General features: G+C 42.6%; 2 protein-coding genes across 4 annotated transcripts; one reads left to right on the forward strand and one right to left on the reverse strand.

Moving 5' to 3' along the window:
- Window positions 1-937: 937 nt before the first annotated feature.
- mthfsd (methenyltetrahydrofolate synthetase domain containing) lies at window positions 938-8,827 on the forward strand. Of its 2 annotated transcripts, none has more exons than XM_080026555.1 (8): window positions 938-1,084; window positions 1,210-1,317; window positions 2,039-2,148; window positions 3,001-3,114; window positions 3,237-3,327; window positions 4,462-4,574; window positions 5,342-5,467; window positions 6,774-8,827. In XM_080026555.1, exons 1-8 carry the CDS (start codon window positions 1,057-1,059, stop codon window positions 7,512-7,514), a joined length of 1,431 nt encoding a protein of 476 aa, XP_079882681.1. In that variant the 5' UTR covers window positions 938-1,056; the 3' UTR covers window positions 7,515-8,827. The 2 variants fall into 2 exon arrangements, with proteins under 2 accessions (XP_079882681.1, XP_079882680.1); XM_080026554.1 differs by lacking the exon at window positions 2,039-2,148 and adding an exon at window positions 2,210-2,323 and having other exon boundaries at window positions 1,210-1,313.
- A 2,994-nt stretch (window positions 8,828-11,821) lies between these two features.
- foxf1 (forkhead box F1) lies at window positions 11,822-14,603 on the reverse strand. 2 transcript variants are annotated; one of them, XM_080029662.1, is made up of 2 exons: window positions 13,539-14,603; window positions 11,822-12,180 (listed from the first exon to the last, which is right to left on the reverse strand). In XM_080029662.1, exons 1-2 carry the CDS (start codon window positions 14,518-14,520, stop codon window positions 12,017-12,019), a joined length of 1,146 nt encoding a protein of 381 aa, XP_079885788.1. In that variant the 5' UTR covers window positions 14,521-14,603; the 3' UTR covers window positions 11,822-12,016. The 2 variants fall into 2 exon arrangements, with proteins under 2 accessions (XP_079885788.1, XP_079885789.1); XM_080029663.1 differs by having other exon boundaries at window positions 12,053-12,157.
- Between the last annotated feature and the right edge of the window lie 2,802 nt (window positions 14,604-17,405).

Raw genomic sequence — 17,405 nt, forward strand, 5'->3', positions numbered from 1 at the left:
GGTGGCGGGATCTGATACCTTCAGGTTATGATGTGATTGTAAACCCACCACCATCAGTAGGGTGGACTAACTCACGCCCTCAATCTACTTCCATGCATAGAGTCAATCACTTGAAGAAGAAAAAGAAAAGAAAGAATTGTTTAAGCTCCTTTCTGGTTAGTGAGCACTACGTAGGCCTGAGATTGAACGAGTACAGGTCCGATTTCACAACTTTATAAATCACCAGAGGGGAAACTCATTTGTGTGCAGATACGTCATAAGGGTCACACAGCCGACAACAAAATGCTATATAAAACCTCAATGTTTCTTTCCTACACAGAGAAAGCTTTGTATGTGGATCACAAGACAGTGCTGGGTAAAATAAGGGGTAATCCACAGTAAACATTTTCTTTTTGACTTGGCTTGGTTATTTAAGTCCCTTCAAACCAGCAAGCCTCAAGTCATGTGATCACTCAGACGAAGTTTTCTTACAGTATATTAGGCCTCAACCACAACTTGAAAGAATATTACGATCCTTTGTGTGAGTGCAAAGTTAAAACATGCATTGCTACAAGTAAAAGTCGTGCAGTTTAAGTACAATTGTCTCAGCGACAAACTGATTTGACTCATTCGGGGATATTTTTTTATAGCTTATAATAAAAATAAATAAATAAATGATTTTATTTTGTATGCAGAAATATGTAGCCTAGTAAAGCTACGATTTTGCTGTTAATAGGTCTAAAGCAAAGCCGTAGCCTATTTTACGAAAATGTATGCCAACTTTAATATGTTTACACTAAAAGGAATACAGGTATTTCAAAACTGTAGTTTAATTCAGTGTTTTATTAAACGTAGGCTACGTACCTTACTTTGAATGGCCCAGTTCCAGGCCTATCATGTGGCGCTTTCGTGTTTCCCGTTTGGTTAAGTTTGCCCTTCCCGAGCCGCCGTAGAAATGATAAACTGACAAGCAGCTGTTCCTTCAGTGTTATGTTACCGAGCTCACGTGTAATAATTAACTGCGTGTAGTGTAAACGAGGGTTGTACGAGAGACTAATTTGTGTCACCAGTAACACAATGGAGCCTGTTATAGGAATAAATCCCGGTAGGTGAAATTTTGGGGACGTTTGTTCTGTCGTTAAATCTGCGTGCTAACGTGGAGCACCTGTAAACATTTAAGCTAACGCTGCTCCGTCTTGCGTCTTGACTTGTACCGTTTTGTCCTTTCAGGAGCGACGAAATGGGACATTCGTCAGAAAGTTTGGGACTACATCGAAGATAATAATCTGGCCAACTTCCCAAGGCCCGTTCACAACAGAATCCCAAATTTCAAGGCAAGTTCAAGCAATTTAAGTGAAGCAACGGCTAAGGACTAGCCTCGTCACAGACTGCGCTTGCGTTACACATAGCCGTGTGAAACGCTAGCTGAATGTACGTTGAGGCTAGTCTCGGGATAAACAGTGTTGATATATCGACAATTTTTGGGAGATGCACGTTATAAAGGAACTGATTTGCAATCAGTTTTTTCATTCATTTTAAGTTTTATTCATGATACAGGGTTAGGTTAGGTCCACTCAATGCTAACCGTCTCCTGCATGGGAGCCACGTGTAGGCCTACGCAGGATAATCAAAGTGGTGTTCATTCCATAGATAGTAAGGTTCATTCATACTGGAAAAAATACAAGTACAAACACGAGACTGAAACAGACCTTAAACACACAAAACTAATGAAAGTAAGCAAAATGTAATTTATATAACTAAAGTTAAGGGGTGTAAATTATCACCGTAAACAATGACGGTCTCTTATGATTGGCAGTTGGGCAACCTGCGAATTCGTTAAAGTCCCTGCTTTTTTTTTGGGTGGGGGGGAGATAATAATGCAATAATTCTAATAAAACTTGTATGAGGAAGCGAATGTCGGTATATTTTCAGGTTTGCACGGCAGCTTTTGACATGATGTTTTTATAATTTTGAATGATGAATGGCTGTCCTGTCTGTGTGCATCAATGAATGCGTGTCTCTTCCACTGTGTACTTTTTTTTTAAACTGGCCCAGGGAGCAAACCAAGCATGCAACAGGCTTGCAGATCTGCAGGAGTTCAAGTCCAGCCAGACAGTCAAAGTAAACCCAGACAGGCCCCAGCTGCAGGCGCGCTTTGTCACTCTGGAAGTAAGTTGGAAAAAAAAGGCTAGTTATTCTTAGCCCTTATTGCCCTCCTCCTCTACCGCAGGGCGCTTTCACGGCCTGTGCCAAGGTGTCCGAGCTGGATGTGTTCACCAAGGCAGCCGAGGTGAAGGTGGATCCTGATAAACCTCTGGAGGGGGCCCGCCTGGCAGTGCTACAGGTAGCCGCCGTGCACCACCATGGAGAGAACAGAGTGCCCCCACTGGCTGCATATTACATCATCGTGTTTACTCTGTCCTTATCTGTTTTTGTAACCGCGTCAATCTGACCTACATGTAGCCGTTTACATTAGAAATTCACAAGAACTATTGAAATTCGTATCCTCTATTAAGGCTTTTGCTCACTGAGTCCGTATTTATTTGGGCCTGCGTTGTTCGTTTCTCTATCCTGAGCAGCAGCTGGCAGTATAGTAAGAAAGAACACACTCATACACTCTCACACTCCAGCACAACAACACGTGTATGATGGTATAAACAGAGCATTTAACCTGATCTGGAAAATTAAACGAGGGACACATTTTTCATTGGTTGTGTGTAAACGTGATTGACACAACGTGAGCTCGCATTTTTTTTTATTTAATTTTTTTCATGCGAAGATTTCGGACGAAAAATACGGACTAAGTGTGCAAGAGACTTTATACTCCAGAACTTGCTCAATACGATTTCTGTATTGCAACCTCCTTTCAGGGACATTAATGCTTTACATATGCTGTATTTGTATCTAATTATTTTCATAATTTCTCAATCAATTTCTTCCAAGTCAGTATTAATCTACACTTAAATGTTGGACTATGGTAAAAGTCTCTTGGCTAATTTTTTTTGTTACTGATCCTCGCAGGCAGGGAAAACCTTATTGGTCCCGACTCCTCGCCTGCGTACCGGTCTCTTCAATAACATCACTCCTCCCAAGGATGCCAACAAGGAACAGCTCCGCATATGCTCTTCCTCACAGGTTCCCACTTGATGATTTTACATATTTCCAGATACATTTCTCCCCCCCCCCCCCGAAAATTTCCTTGGGATTTCAAAACTCCAAACATTTAACATACTGGTATTTTCTTCTTCTCCATTCAGGGTGTGAAAGACTTCAGCGTGCCCGTTGATCTGGATGCCAAGGTGAAGGTAGACCTGGTGGTGGTTGGCTCCGTGGCCGTGTCAGAGAAAGGTAACCGTTTTCTGACATTTCCAACAAAGATTCTGCGAAAAAAATCAATTTGACTTAAGCAGCAAAATCATCTGTATTTTATTCCATACAATAATTTTATTGTATTGAACATGCCAATCTCTGGGTGCAGCAACATTTGACTCTGTGACCTAAATACTCTTCGTCATAAGAGACTGACTCTGTTTTACCAGTACACTGAAGATGCTAAATGTGTATATCCTATGAAGGTTGTTTATTACACTGTTGAAGGACATGTCATGTGACAAAGGTTTGTGTCACATTGAATATTGTGTCATGATCATAGCACACTTTTCTGGTCCACTTTTGCCTCGTATCCACTGAGCAACACGGTTCAGAAGGGCACGGTAACCCTAGATCTGGTTTGCCTTTTCACTGCCTACAGTACCCTTACTTTAGTAGGCTGGGTATATGCCAGACGGCCATAGTCGCAGTCAGAATATACAGTCTTCGGGTAAGAGGCGTTGGATTGCTGCTTTTTTTATTTCTTGCTACACTCTTAACAGTGGAAATGCAAATAAATATGCTGTGCCGCACCAAACCGCTCCATAGAAACAAGTCTTAAAGGAAGACTTGAAGAGGAACAGAAATTAGACTGGAGGCAGATGTGCATAATCAGGTCCATTTTGCTCCTTGTGGGTTCAGCTGTGCTCCGCCCTCCACATAAATGGTCCCATCGCTCCCATTTTGGCATTTTGATCCTTATTTTTTCTTAATGCCTGATAAAGATGACGCAGTGCTGCGGTGAAACAGACATGTTTACCATAATGCGTACATTTCCATATTGTTTTAAGTGTACCAGGCCGCATGTTTCTCATAAAGAGTCGCACAGGGTTCCATGTTCCCATCATCATTTTTATGAGTCGTCAACATGTATGTCAGTATGTTATAATTCAATGCAGTTTCTTTACATTGGAAAATCGGCAGCATTTCAAAAAACCAAGCTGAATGTGGTGCTGGTTGTTCCTAATTATTCCATCATAAAGTGGATCTGCGACATAGTACAAGCAAGAAAATACCACACCAAAGATTTTAGAGGTGTAGACTGTAGTTGTCTATATCAGATAATGCTTTTTAATAAAAATGTTCTGTTGGCTCCTGTGTCTTCTCCTGCAGGCATTCGGATTGGAAAAGGAGAGGGATTCGCTGACCTGGAGTATGGCATGATGGCCTCAATGGGAGCTGTGAACGAGTCTACTGTGGTGGTGACCATTGTTCATGACTGTCAGGTCAGTTGTAGTAGTAATAATAATTTGAAGATAATTTCACTTTATCAAGAAAAATAAATAACTAATGAACGCAACGGCATTAAAATTGTCACTTCTCAAGTGTTTGTTGCTGTATCCACATTGGTGAGATAATAAATGGAATTCATCAGTTTGCCATGTGGTGTGTAAAATGTCGTAATGAATAAGCCTGGAAATCCAGACCTGCCGCTAGGCGCTGGCAAATTAAATTTGCTGCGCCTGTTGGTCTGGACACTCTCCGTTGACGCTCATTTAATATGTCAAGAAATCCTGAGCTACCATCAAATCATTCTTTCTGATATGGGCGGGCCAGAGCCCTATGTATGGTGCTCTGGGGAGGACGTAACCGGATGACGACAGTGCGCGGCCAAAGTCGTGATAGTAAACGGAGATGGCTGTGGGTATGTTGTTCGAGTTTGAGACGGCTTTCGCCTCGACACTTGGCATACGGCACTCAAATCTTTCATTAGCAAGTAAGAGGAATGTTCTGTTGTGACGACCGACCACGCCAAAAGTTTAATTTAACAGTTGTTAAACGAACAGGGCTTAATATGTCACCTTGTTCATTGCTCTGATTGGTCGTAGTGCTATAGTGGGTCTGGATTTCCGGGCTAATAATGAATGGCAAATGCATGACAAATTCTAAATTGTGTAACTAAAGTTATAATTTAACCTGAACATTGTATTTAAACGCTTGCTTTTCCTGATAAATGGCTTGTTGTGCTAATGGGGCTATGTGTGCTTTTCAGGTGGTGGACATTCCAGAGGAGTTGCTAGAAAGTCATGACCTCACTGTGGACTACATCCTAACACCCACCAGGGTTATTGAGACAAATTGCAAGCTCCCCAAGCCACAAGGAATCATCTGGACCAAGGTAAACTAAACTTCTTTGTTCTGTATCGTGCTGCTGTAAGTACACACTCCAGTCAAAAACAGTATAGGGTTTATTTGATTTTAAGGTTAGTTTAAAAATATTGCATCAAGAAAAAGGGTTTTTCAATTTTCAAATTTAAAATATTTTACGAACAGAACATGTCCAGATGGGATGCTGTAATGTTTTAGCTGCAGTCTGCTTCTTGCACAACTAATCTCACTGCAAATCTATATGACTCTTCAACTGAAACAAATTGCAGCTTGTTGTACTGAGATGCTCTGTCCTCCAGTCAGTTTAACAACATACTGTGGCCTCTTTGTGTAGCGACACTGCCCTCTACTGGACAGCTGACGACACCACACCACTTGTATTCGGTCTGCTCTGGTGCTCTTAAGTCTTTATTTCCTGTTCACTCATTCTCATTTTGTCAGTTATATTACTTATAATGAGCTTCATTTTAGGTGTGTGGGCCAACAAAACAAAATATAGATATAGCTGTGTGTGTACAACTTTAAAATCACACATTATCTTCTGTCTATATTTAGACGTGAGTCTGGACCTTTAAACTGCTCCTGACTCACTGGAACTGGCAGAGAGATGTCATGTGTTTTTCCACCTGATAATTAGACCTGATGTGGGGGGGGGGGGGCATTATTCTTAACATGTGGAGAGTTTGTGTGTAACCCTTGGGTTCCTTATGACATGCTTGTAAGTAAACAGGACCCAGTGACCTCACTGGCAGGAAGGCCATGTCTGATCATCAAAGGCTGCTCTGCCCGGGCCAGCTCTGCTCTGCAGGGGCAGGGGAACGACGGGTCAAACAGGCCAGTGTAACAACAATAGCCTGTATATCCTTTACACCACTGGCCCGCATCAAGGGCTGCCAAGACACTTGAAGGCCCACACAAATCAGGAGAGCAGTCTTTTATTTTTAACTGCTTGGGAAATGAAATGTCCTGCTGCTATTAAGATAATTATTACATGGACTGCTCTCTTATTATGAAATGATACCAATTAATTTGTTATCCATTAAAGTCCTCTGTATTGCCTCGTTTCCACTGAGCGGCACAGTTCAGTTTGGCACGGCACTTTTCATTAGGGCACAGTAACCCTAGATCTGGCTTTCGATTCCACTCCCAACAGTACCATTATTTGGTAAAAAGAAAGATGCGCCTCGGCTCGCTTATTTTGGTACCTTTCCGAGCTTTTGACAGTGGAAACTCAAGTCGACTCAGCAATTGTTTGTCTGTATGTGACACCCCTCCCCTTTTCAGCCATTAATGAACCTGTCCACTTGTGTCTTAAGCTGCACTCAGAGAAGCTGGAGAAGATCCCCATCCTGAAGAAGCTGCGTGCTCTGGAGGAAGAGTGTGGAAAGGATGTGACCCTGGGGGAGGTGCCTGAAGCCCCAGAGCCTGGTGCACACACCGGTCAGCCCAGGAGGCAGAACAGACGCAGGCCAAGGCAGAACACAAATCAACATGATGCTGATCCAGAGTCAGCTCAGGATAGGAGTGGAGGAGAGTCAGAGCACAGAGCGCCCAGACGCCGCCCGGCTAGAGTCAGGAAAGAAAGCAGGGGAGATGGAGGGGGAGGTAAAGAGGGAGAGAACAACGAGAGAGGAAAGGGTAGAAATGGAGGGCCCGGGAGGGAGAGGGCTCCAGAGGAAGGTAGAGGGGAGTCCCAACGTAAGCTCCCGCTCACAGTCACCACAGTCTACATGGGGGGGATCCCCACCGGGCTGCGTGTCAGCGAGCTGAAGACGGCCCTGAGAGAGAGGGAGGCGGCCCCACTGAGGCTGACTTGGCAGGGGGCACAGCACCGTGCCTTCCTGGACTACAGCGACCCCCAGGCAGCAGAGCAGGCCCTGGAGGCTCTGCAGGGCCTCAGTCTGAACGGCCAGAGTCTGCAGGCCGAGCTGGCCAAGAGCCAGAGGGGAGGCAAGAGGTCTGGACAGTCCAACAGGAGACCCAGACCATCAGCCCCCAAGTCTGAGGAGGCTCCACCACAAGAGGAGAACAGCGCCACCATTCAAACAAGTGACTGAGTAGTGATAGTAAAAGAGGCAGCACACAGTTATTATTTGTGGTGCAACGTTAATTGCCTTACGAAGAGTTAAGTTTGTTTTTTAAACATTTCTGGATTTGTTACAGGTTTGACTTAAGTTAAATGAACCCTACGTTTCTAAAGTTGCGGCAAAATATGAATAAAATATGCAATTGCTGAATGCCAGCATCATAAAGCAATTCACTAGTGAAGTATTTTGTACATCATTTCACAGTACTTAACCCATGCACCTGTGTGCCTTACGTGTGTTTATTTACACACATCCTGGTCTGTCTCCCAAGAGAACTCGGATATAAACTACAGTTTTTTTTTTTTCCTTTCAAACTACACTCTCTATAGATAGTCCATTGTTTAAAATAAGGCTTGAATATGTTTTATTTCCACAACCACTATTATCAGTATTACTTCCTCCAAGACGGTTGTGTTTTCAGACCTATTTGTCTGCTTGTTGGTTATCTAAAGAAAAACCTTCATAAAGGCCAGAAAGGTATTAGTTAGTTTTTAATGCAGATTGCGCCACCTTGTGGTCATTTATGCAATCATACAATTCTCATGATTTCTGACCCATGAAGCATATGATAATTAAGATTCCTTTGTCCAACATTTATGGATCCCTTTTGGAAGCGATACAGTTTTGTTTTTTTAATTCTTCAAAACACATTTCTACCCACTTCAATAGATGTCATCCAATCTTCACACAATCTTTCACTTCAATGATCCTAAAACATGTTCATGTTCCATTGCCAAACCCACTGAAATAGATGTGGACCATTTGACCTAAATTGCCGTACATCTTGAGCAGATTGTGCAGCTTCAACCAAATGTAGAAGACGTTAACATATTGGCAGAATGCGTTACTATTTTGATGACAGACTACAGCAATATGATGAATTTAAATGACCATAATTTAGTCCTGATGATGATTCTCACTTGGTTAAAAATGTGCACAATGCATTCCTGTACATAACCCAGGATTTAGGCTTTGTCTAAAAATCACAATGGTTTTCTATTGGTATATTATGACTTAAGATCTGGAACTAGATGCATTTAAACCTATTTCATTTAAAAAATAGAGGTCTGTCGGCCTCGTTGCCGTTACGTTTTGATTTGTACTTGCTACTTTTTTTTTGTTTTGTTTGTTTTTTAATTGTGTTTGGCTCGGTCAGTTTGAGTTTGAGGCCAGCCTCACCATTAAACAGATAAGACGTGCCACCATGCCTCTAGGTGATCTGCTCTTGTGTTAATGCATCTGTTTGTAACGCTTATCTTTCTCTACTAAAGCATTTGACTGTACTGGTCCTGGCTTAGTGTCTTTTTTTTCTATTTAACCAAACTGTGCTGCGTCCTGATTTTGACAAATATTTTAGATTAGAAGTTGCTGCATCTTTACATCGTTTTGCAGCATTTAAGAAATTGCACTGATTTCAGTTTTTGGAGCGCACACTGCAAACACTGGCCGTGGCCACATTTTTGTAGTCCAGTCGTAACAAAGCATGTTACCTGTCAGACTATCTAAACCAATTTCACACTAATTGTTCTACAGAAGAGGCCATAGTTAACACCAAAAGTTAAACATAGGCATGCTATCTGAGACCAGCGACCACATTTTGACAAACCCCAGAGAAAATGGATCTCGCACAAATACAAAAAAGATATAATATAATATATCATTTAAAGGTCAACTATAGTGATATTGAGCAGTTTTATTTAATGGCAAGTGTCACCCCTAAACTTCTTCATTCTTGCCTCGTTTTGAAAATGGCTCTTATCTGCAGTATAGCATAGTCTTGGTTGGTTTTAAAGATGAACTTCACACACGCAAGTCACTCATCTAGACATAGGCAGCCAATAACCTTCCTGTTCGGTGGAGCTTTCAGTGTTTCTGCACTAGACGTTACCTGGACAAGTGTACCAAGTGTTTTCACTGAACTTTTGATTGCATTGAGACACAAGCACACTGCATGTCTGTCTGCACTGATCTTTTTATGGAGCTGTCATCCAGGCCTGGCCAGAGAACAGCTGTGGAGCCCCTCAGCCCAGCCAGAGAGCTGAACCTCGGCAGAATGTCATCGGTCTGTTAATGCTATGCCTGGGCTTCGGTGGCTCCTCGCTCATTTTTCCTGGGGTTCAGTCAGTGGTCATGTTGCCAGCCTTTTCTAAGCTGTGTACCCAAGTACTTTGAAGGACAGCACTTCACGGCCTGATTGCAGACATGTACACAACAAAGTTAACAAGAAGACTTCTTCATTTTGCAGCCCAGTTACTTTTTTTTCCTCCAACATATAAGAGGCAACAGAGTAATGTGGAGCTGTGTGAATGCTCACAAAATAAATGGCTGCACACCATGTTTTTTCTACATTATGAGCACACCCGATTTGTTATATCCAACACAGCAGACTTCTCTGACACTAAAATAATTGAATATCCTAAAGTGAAATCCCTAGTTACCATGCTGGTAACGGTTGTGAATTATGCAGCTGCTGTAAACAACGACTTCATAAAGAATCTTAAGTACAGCATTCAGAGAAATTGGCTGCCGTGCCTCTTGTAATATAATTAGTGTCCACAGTGGGATGAGAGTGAGACATTCACTTCATTATTTGTGGACATGTTTTATTAAATCGTACTTCTGTGCCTCTGCTATACACATTGAGGTTTGTATATTTCTGTAACATTTAAGGAGTGAAAAGTAATAGTCAGGATCTTTTTTTAAACCCATTAATTGTGTAGAGAAATGTATGCATCTCATTCTTAGACACCCCTGAAATATTCAGCCAACACCTGTTTTGGACAATTTTCATTTTTAGAGAAAAACAACTGTACATTAAGAAGAGCAATAGCCCAGTGCTACAATTTGTTTTACCCTGTAACCATACACGGGTGAGATCTGCGCCTCTGATTTGTTACGCCATAATTTGGTATACTCGGTTACATAAAAGGGCAAAATGCGACTGACTTTTAAAACCATTTATTTAAAATCTATAATCAATTATGTTTTGTTGTGGGTAAACAAAGTATCTGATTTGTTCATTCAGTGTCGTTTTAACTTTACAGTAAGACATGACATGTTCCTACCAGGTAAAAAACAGACTTTGGCCCCATTCATGATCTGCATTATAACAAGACACCACTTGAATATTCTTGTCTGTTCTCTCTACTAAAGCACTATAGCTGGACCCGGCGTATTGTGCTCAACATATTTGGCATGAACTCAGTTTACCCTTGTTTTTTTTGGTTGATTGTTTTTTTTAATTATTATTTTATTGCAATCCTGCACGTTTTTGAGACTTCTGGGTTCATTTTGTAAATGATCCCCGACTTGAGATCTACACAGAAGTATAGGTATGGCGGGATATTTGTTTGCTGTGTCGACTGCAGTGTGTGTGTGTGTGTGTGTGTGTGTGTGTGTGTGTGTGTGTGTGTGTGTGTGTGTGTGTGTGTGTGTGTGTGTGTGTGTGTGTGTGTGTGTGTGTGTGTGTGTGTGTGTGTGTGTGTGTGTGTGTGTGTGTGTGTGTGTGTGTGATGAAATAGAAATATTTTTGTGTGTGAATTTGGACTCAAAAAGCCCAATATTTTATTTCTTACAAATGATTGTTGTAATAAAGCCTAAAGATTAGCACTCATTGATGGACCCTTGATAATTTTCCTAACAATATGTATACAGTGCTGAAAGTAATGGTCTACGTACATCTAACACAAACGACAAAACAGTGCTTACAATATATCCTCAAATTTCATTTTTAAAACAAATAACAAGCGTTCTGACAAATATTGCCAATATAGCGTATACCTCCTTGGCCAATTCGCCTGAAATTAAAATATGTAGGCCTACAGAATAAATAAAAAAAGTTGCGCTTATAGGCTATTCAAAAAAGTGCCTTCATCGTTTTTTTTTTACACAGTAATATATGGACATAGATATATGTGATGTCCAAATGTTCATTTCAAAAATTCAACGTTGGTATGAAAGTCCAAAAAAAGAAAAAATTAGAGAACAAATAGAAAGCCTCAGTCTAATTTGTCATAGAAAAGAAAAGTAAAAACTTCAGACGGAGAAAAAGGACGTGCGCATTTGTACATTGGGCTGCTTTAACAAGAAGAAGAATATATGAACAAAGGTGTGAAATGGTAGTCATCCGCTCTGCAGGACTAAGTACCAAACAGCAGCAGGGTTTTCATACACCCCCCGCAGGTCGATGTTGATGGCGTGAAAGAGTGTTTTTTAATTATTATATATATATATTATTATGCGGTTGCTTTGTGAGTGGCCCTGTCTGTCCCCGCGTCTTTTGTCGTAGCCTACTGTTGTGAAACAGCACAGAAAAGTAGTCCGGTCTACTTGAAGCGCAGTGTGATCTCTCTCCAGGGGCCGAGGCATTGCCTTTCTGTCACTCAGTGGTTATTTTACTCGTTTGTTTTTTTCCGCCGCGTGGCTCAAGTCCGCGACACCGTCCTGTGGTCCTCTGGTTGTCCGCGGAGGGATCACATGACGCAGGGCTTGATGTCCTGGTAGGAGACCTGCTGGTGGTGGTAGTAGGAGCTGCTGCTCGGTGAGTGCATCGCGGAGGACGTCATGGCGTTGAACGAGAAGACGAACTCCTTTCGGTCACACATGCTTGGAGACTGGGAATGGTACCGAGGAATACCTGTTCAGTAAAAAAGAAAAATAATATTTAAGAAGGCTATAATGTGTTAAGTCACAAGGAATTGTAATGAGACAATTTGTACGAATGTTTGAGGCTCTGGTAAATTATAGAATGGTTATAACATTTATCGGCCTATGGTTTATTATCCATGACATAAATCTTCTCTTAGCAACCTTGATTAATCCATAAGTAATACAATACTTTTAAGAAATAGATAAATTCATAATTATAATAATATTAATACTACTACTTATAATAATTAAAATACTATTAATCATCGTAGTAGCCTACTAGTCTAATAATAATAATGATTATTATATTCATAATAATAATATTTATAATAATAATAATTATTATTATCATTATTACATTATTGGTCTTATTTTTAAAATAATAGGTTACTATTGTAGTGACTTGACAACACGGCCATGTCAAATTAAATATGACTAGATATCCTGACCCATTCTCTTGCTTTTTTCACACCTGTTCTCACATGTTTTCCTGCAAAAGGAGGCCTTTTATTAATGAACAAAAACAAATCTCAAATATAAATAATTGTAATTTAAGCTTTAGACTTAGTTTTATTTGTATGGGATCAAATATGGACATATATAGGCCTGGCTATTCCGCATAGAGTCAATTTAGCAAGCACGATTAAGATTGTTTAAGGGGGGAGGCGGGCCTGCAGGGTTAATTGACAGTGGCCCTCTTGCACGCCATTCCCGGAGGACTCAGGGCCTCGGGGCAAGGCTGGCTGCCTCCTAACCGTGCTTGTTTTTCTTGTCCGGAGATTGGCACGGCTCTAAACTGTCCCGGCAGACTCTCCCTGCCCTCTCGTGCCTCTTTTTTATTTATTTTTAATACCATTTCCAGACATAGAAACCGCGAGTTCGAACCCCCTGACTTATGGCTAAAAATGCACAACAGTCTATTTTTTAATTGGGATCAGAACAATGACTAAGCTTAATTTTCGTGGGAGAAAAAAGATTATTTATTTTAGTTGCATAGCCTACATTTCCCTAATGTCCTTGATTTGAATGATCCGCAAAATAGGCTACAGCAAAATAAATCTACTAACATTCAAAGAAGGTAATGTGGGCTTTTAACTAACCTCGATTTTGACATAATTAGACCCTTTAAATATACCAGACTTGACCCTATAGGCAAACCAATCTTAATGTCTTATTTATGCCTACACCCTTATAAATAAAATGTAGGCCTATACTTTGTGTTTGTGAGTACCCTTCTGCCCCTGATTTCACGTTTTCCCCATACAAATCCCCTGCACTTTACTCCTACGGGTTATTTTTTATTTTCCTTAAGGCTAATTAGAGGTGAAATAGCACAATTGAGCTTACCTTGTAAATCTGTAGTACTGTGGCCGTTCTGGTGCAGGTAATTCTGGTCTAGTGAATGCGTGGGCAAGCTCGGCTGCAGCGCGTTCGCCCCTGGATTACACGGAGACAGAGGCTGCTGCTTTATGTAGGAGGCCCCGTTATTCAGAGAGGCCGAGGGGGCCGGAGCCCACGCCGAGGCTGAGCTCGAGTAGACCGGGTGAGGCTCCATGACCCCTCCGCTGGTCAGCAGAGGGGACCCGGAATTGTCGTGGTGGGGATAATCGTTCCCGTTGGATCCTGTACAACTTCCCATGTAGGAATGCCCGCCGTTGGCCGACAAGTGTGACATGGTGTGCCCGGACAGACCCATGCCGTCCATGTTGCCTGACAAGTGTCCATTCATCATGCCGATCCCGCTGTCCAGAGACAGGCTGTTGGGCGCGCAGGACAGGCCCCCGCCGCTCCCCTGGAAGTTGTAGGCTGACTCGGGGATGTGGTTGAATCCCAGGCCGTTCATCATGCTGTACATGGGCTTCAGCGCCTGGCATTTGCGCCTGAAACCCCTCGGTCTCCTTCGGAAGGAGCCCTCCTCGAACATAAACTCGCTGGCCGGGTCGATAGTCCAGTAGTGGCCCTTCCCCGGCCGACCGAGGCCCTTGGGCAGCTTGATGAAACACTCGTTCAGGGACAAGTTGTGACGCACGGAGTTCTTCCATCCCTGGTACGAGCCCCTGAAGAACGGGAAGCGGCTCTGCAGGAACTGGTAGATTTCGCTGAGCGTCAGGCGCTTGGTCGGGGAGCTCTGGATAGCCATGACTATCAGAGCTATGTAGGAGTACGGGGGCTTCTCTGGTCTGCGGATCCCCGCGTTCGTCTTCTTGGTTTTCGTCGTGGAAGAGGCGGTTTCCATCACCGCCGTCTGTCCGTGCTGCTTCTCCGGAGCAGACATGGGGCTGCTCTGGGCAGGAGTCTGCGCTGGGGGCTGCTGGACCTCTGCCGTCATTTATATTTAGTTCTTCGAGATGGCAAACCAAAATAGTTGATTTTCCACTTATAAACAGCACAAAGTTTCGACACTAAGTCGCTGGCATGAAGAGCCAAAAGAAGCTGTAGGCGAACTAAACGCACACAAGTCAAAGGCAAGGTTGTCTTCTTGACTCTTAACTTCTTCCTCTTGATTCAGTCCAGCAGGAGAAGTCTGAAGCCGGACCGCCGTGTACGCTGCGTCCGAACTGGGATAAGGAGCAGAACAGGAGCCGCTTTCCACTTCAGTTGGTGTGTTGTCGTGCGTCCGAGGAGCTCACTTTTTACTTATCTGTTGCCATCAGCGCATTGGAAGCTGGATGTCTTGGCCATCCTAACGTTGGGGCCCGCCCAGTTCCCTCCTACTCCAGCGGTGGGCTGTGAGCATGCACATCTGTGTGCGTTCACTTTTCACTGAAATGCCCCCCCCCCCCTCTTCTTACGTCGAAATAGTGAATGTATCTCCCATATAGCCCATAATAACACATAGGCCTATTTTATTCTGTGATAAAGAGAGGAACTAAATTCAAATGGTTTATAACATTATATAATCACACATTTATGGTAACTGTAGGCTACTGGCCGGGGGATAAGACACCGATTATAATTGTCTTGTTTTCTAATATTAGACTACTTCTCTTTATTGTCATTCGTTCTAATATTATGTTATAAAGTGTACAGTTACATGACCCTGCGGTGCAAATAACACATCTCCGTTTCATGCTGGGCCACATGCGTTATGCACCATGCAGCACGGCGAAGAGGTCTCGTCTCTCCATTGTCATAAAACTTTGGATATATTTTATTAAAAACAGTTTTAGTGTACAAACACCACGTATCAGAGAGAATGCCCCTCTATTCAAAACCACGCTCCTGATTTCTGTAAAAGATAGACACAGGAACATGGGCAGGATGTTTATACAGCAAAATGTAAACATTTTCCCTGGCCTTCTTTAAATAAAAAATCAAGCAAAAGACCCGTTAGATCAGCTAATACTCAATCTGATGCGTTATGCCTGTCTGTTCACATGCAGCGTCTTGTGAAGATGTTGGACGTTTTTTTTTCTACAGCACGAATATTGTTTGTGTAATGCAGTCATAATATTTACGCAGGGACGCTGGAGGAGTGAGGTGGAGGCTCTGCCGAACTGCGAGCACAGAAACTCGGACGGGGGACTTGAGATCGACTCCTGCGGGCAGTTTGTACCATCGAGTGATGCAGAAATGAAGGTAAAGTATCTGAAACACTTTCCAGTCTCAAATATTATATATATTAGAGCCACAGTGGAAAACCTGGGTTGTCTAGTTGGTTTTATGTGACATGATATCTTATAGGATAATTAGATAAACGAAGCCGAAATTATGCCTTAAGCTCTACAGAATGTTCCTGCTTTTAACTGGGCTGCAGTTCACTCAGAAGAATTTACGCACACTGGCTTATTTATATGTTTATGATTTCAAAGTGGAAAAGCTTGATTTTATTTCGTCCTTTCTGCTTTTTATTGAGCTCTGAGCGCCAGCTACTGAAAAACGATCGCTCCATATCCTAAAACTGTTGACAGTAGTCTGCTTATTGTTCCCTGGAGAGGTCGATAGCTGCAGCCCGCAACCTTTTGCCTCTCCGTGGGTTCAGTTAGTTGAACTTGTGTTTCGGGTCTCTGCCGGCGTGCTTGTTACTAGTGGGTGCTCATAATGACTGTTGGATTCCACACAATGGAAAATAACGCCGGAGAAAATAGTGGGTGAACGTGTTTGCCCTGTGCGTAAAAGCAGAGACAGTTTGGAGACGTTCTTGCCCGTGCGTAAAGGTCAACGGTAGCTGTTTTGTCTTCTTTAAAATAAGGTGGCAGCATGGATATACGTTGTATTTAAGGACATGTATTAAAATGAGTCTCGATGAATAACTGAATTATGATTTTTTATATTGCACTGCCCAGTCCCAGAACACGAGCCGCTTCCCTTTCAGGCGGGTTGCCACTGGGACAGCGAGAAAAAAACAATACATTCATTGTCGAATTTCCATTGTCAACCCGAAGGTGACAGACGTGCCAGTGTTAGTTTTTGCTGTTGGAAAGGAGATTTAAACTCATGGATAAATGAATGTGAGTATTGTTTTAACCAGTGCCTGCTCGGCCACTCACCCGGAGTGAGGGCCACACATTTATCAGTTCAGCGGACCACCCAGCGCGCACCGGGGGCAGGCGCGCTCCCGTCCTCTCTCTGCCCACTGCATTTAATTACCGCTGATGACTTCATTCCATTCGGGCCATTTTTCTCTCTCGTATACGCTCACTCGCCCCATGTCATGTTATTCTTTCTTTGTTATGTATGCCTGGTGTATAAAAGGCTCTGAGACTAATGGTTACTGTCGCTTTAAGAGCAGTTGCTCCTAGTCTGTAGTGTATAAGTTAAGTTTCGTTTTCGGCCAGTTAGTCCGAGAGAGTGATTGATGCGAGCGCAACCAGCAAGTGGCTCATCGTCTCTCCTTTACCTGCTTTATTTGTTTTAATCCCCCTGTATTGAGTTCGTGAAATGTAAGTGCCTGTTACCTTGTTCCTTTATTGTGAGTGTTATTAATGTGTATGTGCAAGTTTGACGTTGTTATTAAGCTAAGTTAATCAGCGTCGTGTGGTTGCTATGGCAGTTGGCTTGTCACGTGAAGGGGAGATGTCCTGCACATGCAGTGTAGCCGCTTGGCCGCATGTCTGCTCTTTGGCGCGGTCATGTTATGTAGAGCCTGTTTATCTCATCCGAGTATATTTTGTGTATGACCTTTTCCTGTATAATGAATGTTTAGTTATCTCAGCCTGCTATACTGGATGTTTAGCCAATAGTTATTTATTTATTATGCTTTGTAAAATTAAT

Source organism: Ammodytes marinus, assembly GCF_949987685.1.
Source record: "Ammodytes marinus genome assembly, chromosome: 1".
Taxonomy (NCBI): Eukaryota; Metazoa; Chordata; class Actinopteri; order Uranoscopiformes; family Ammodytidae; genus Ammodytes; species Ammodytes marinus.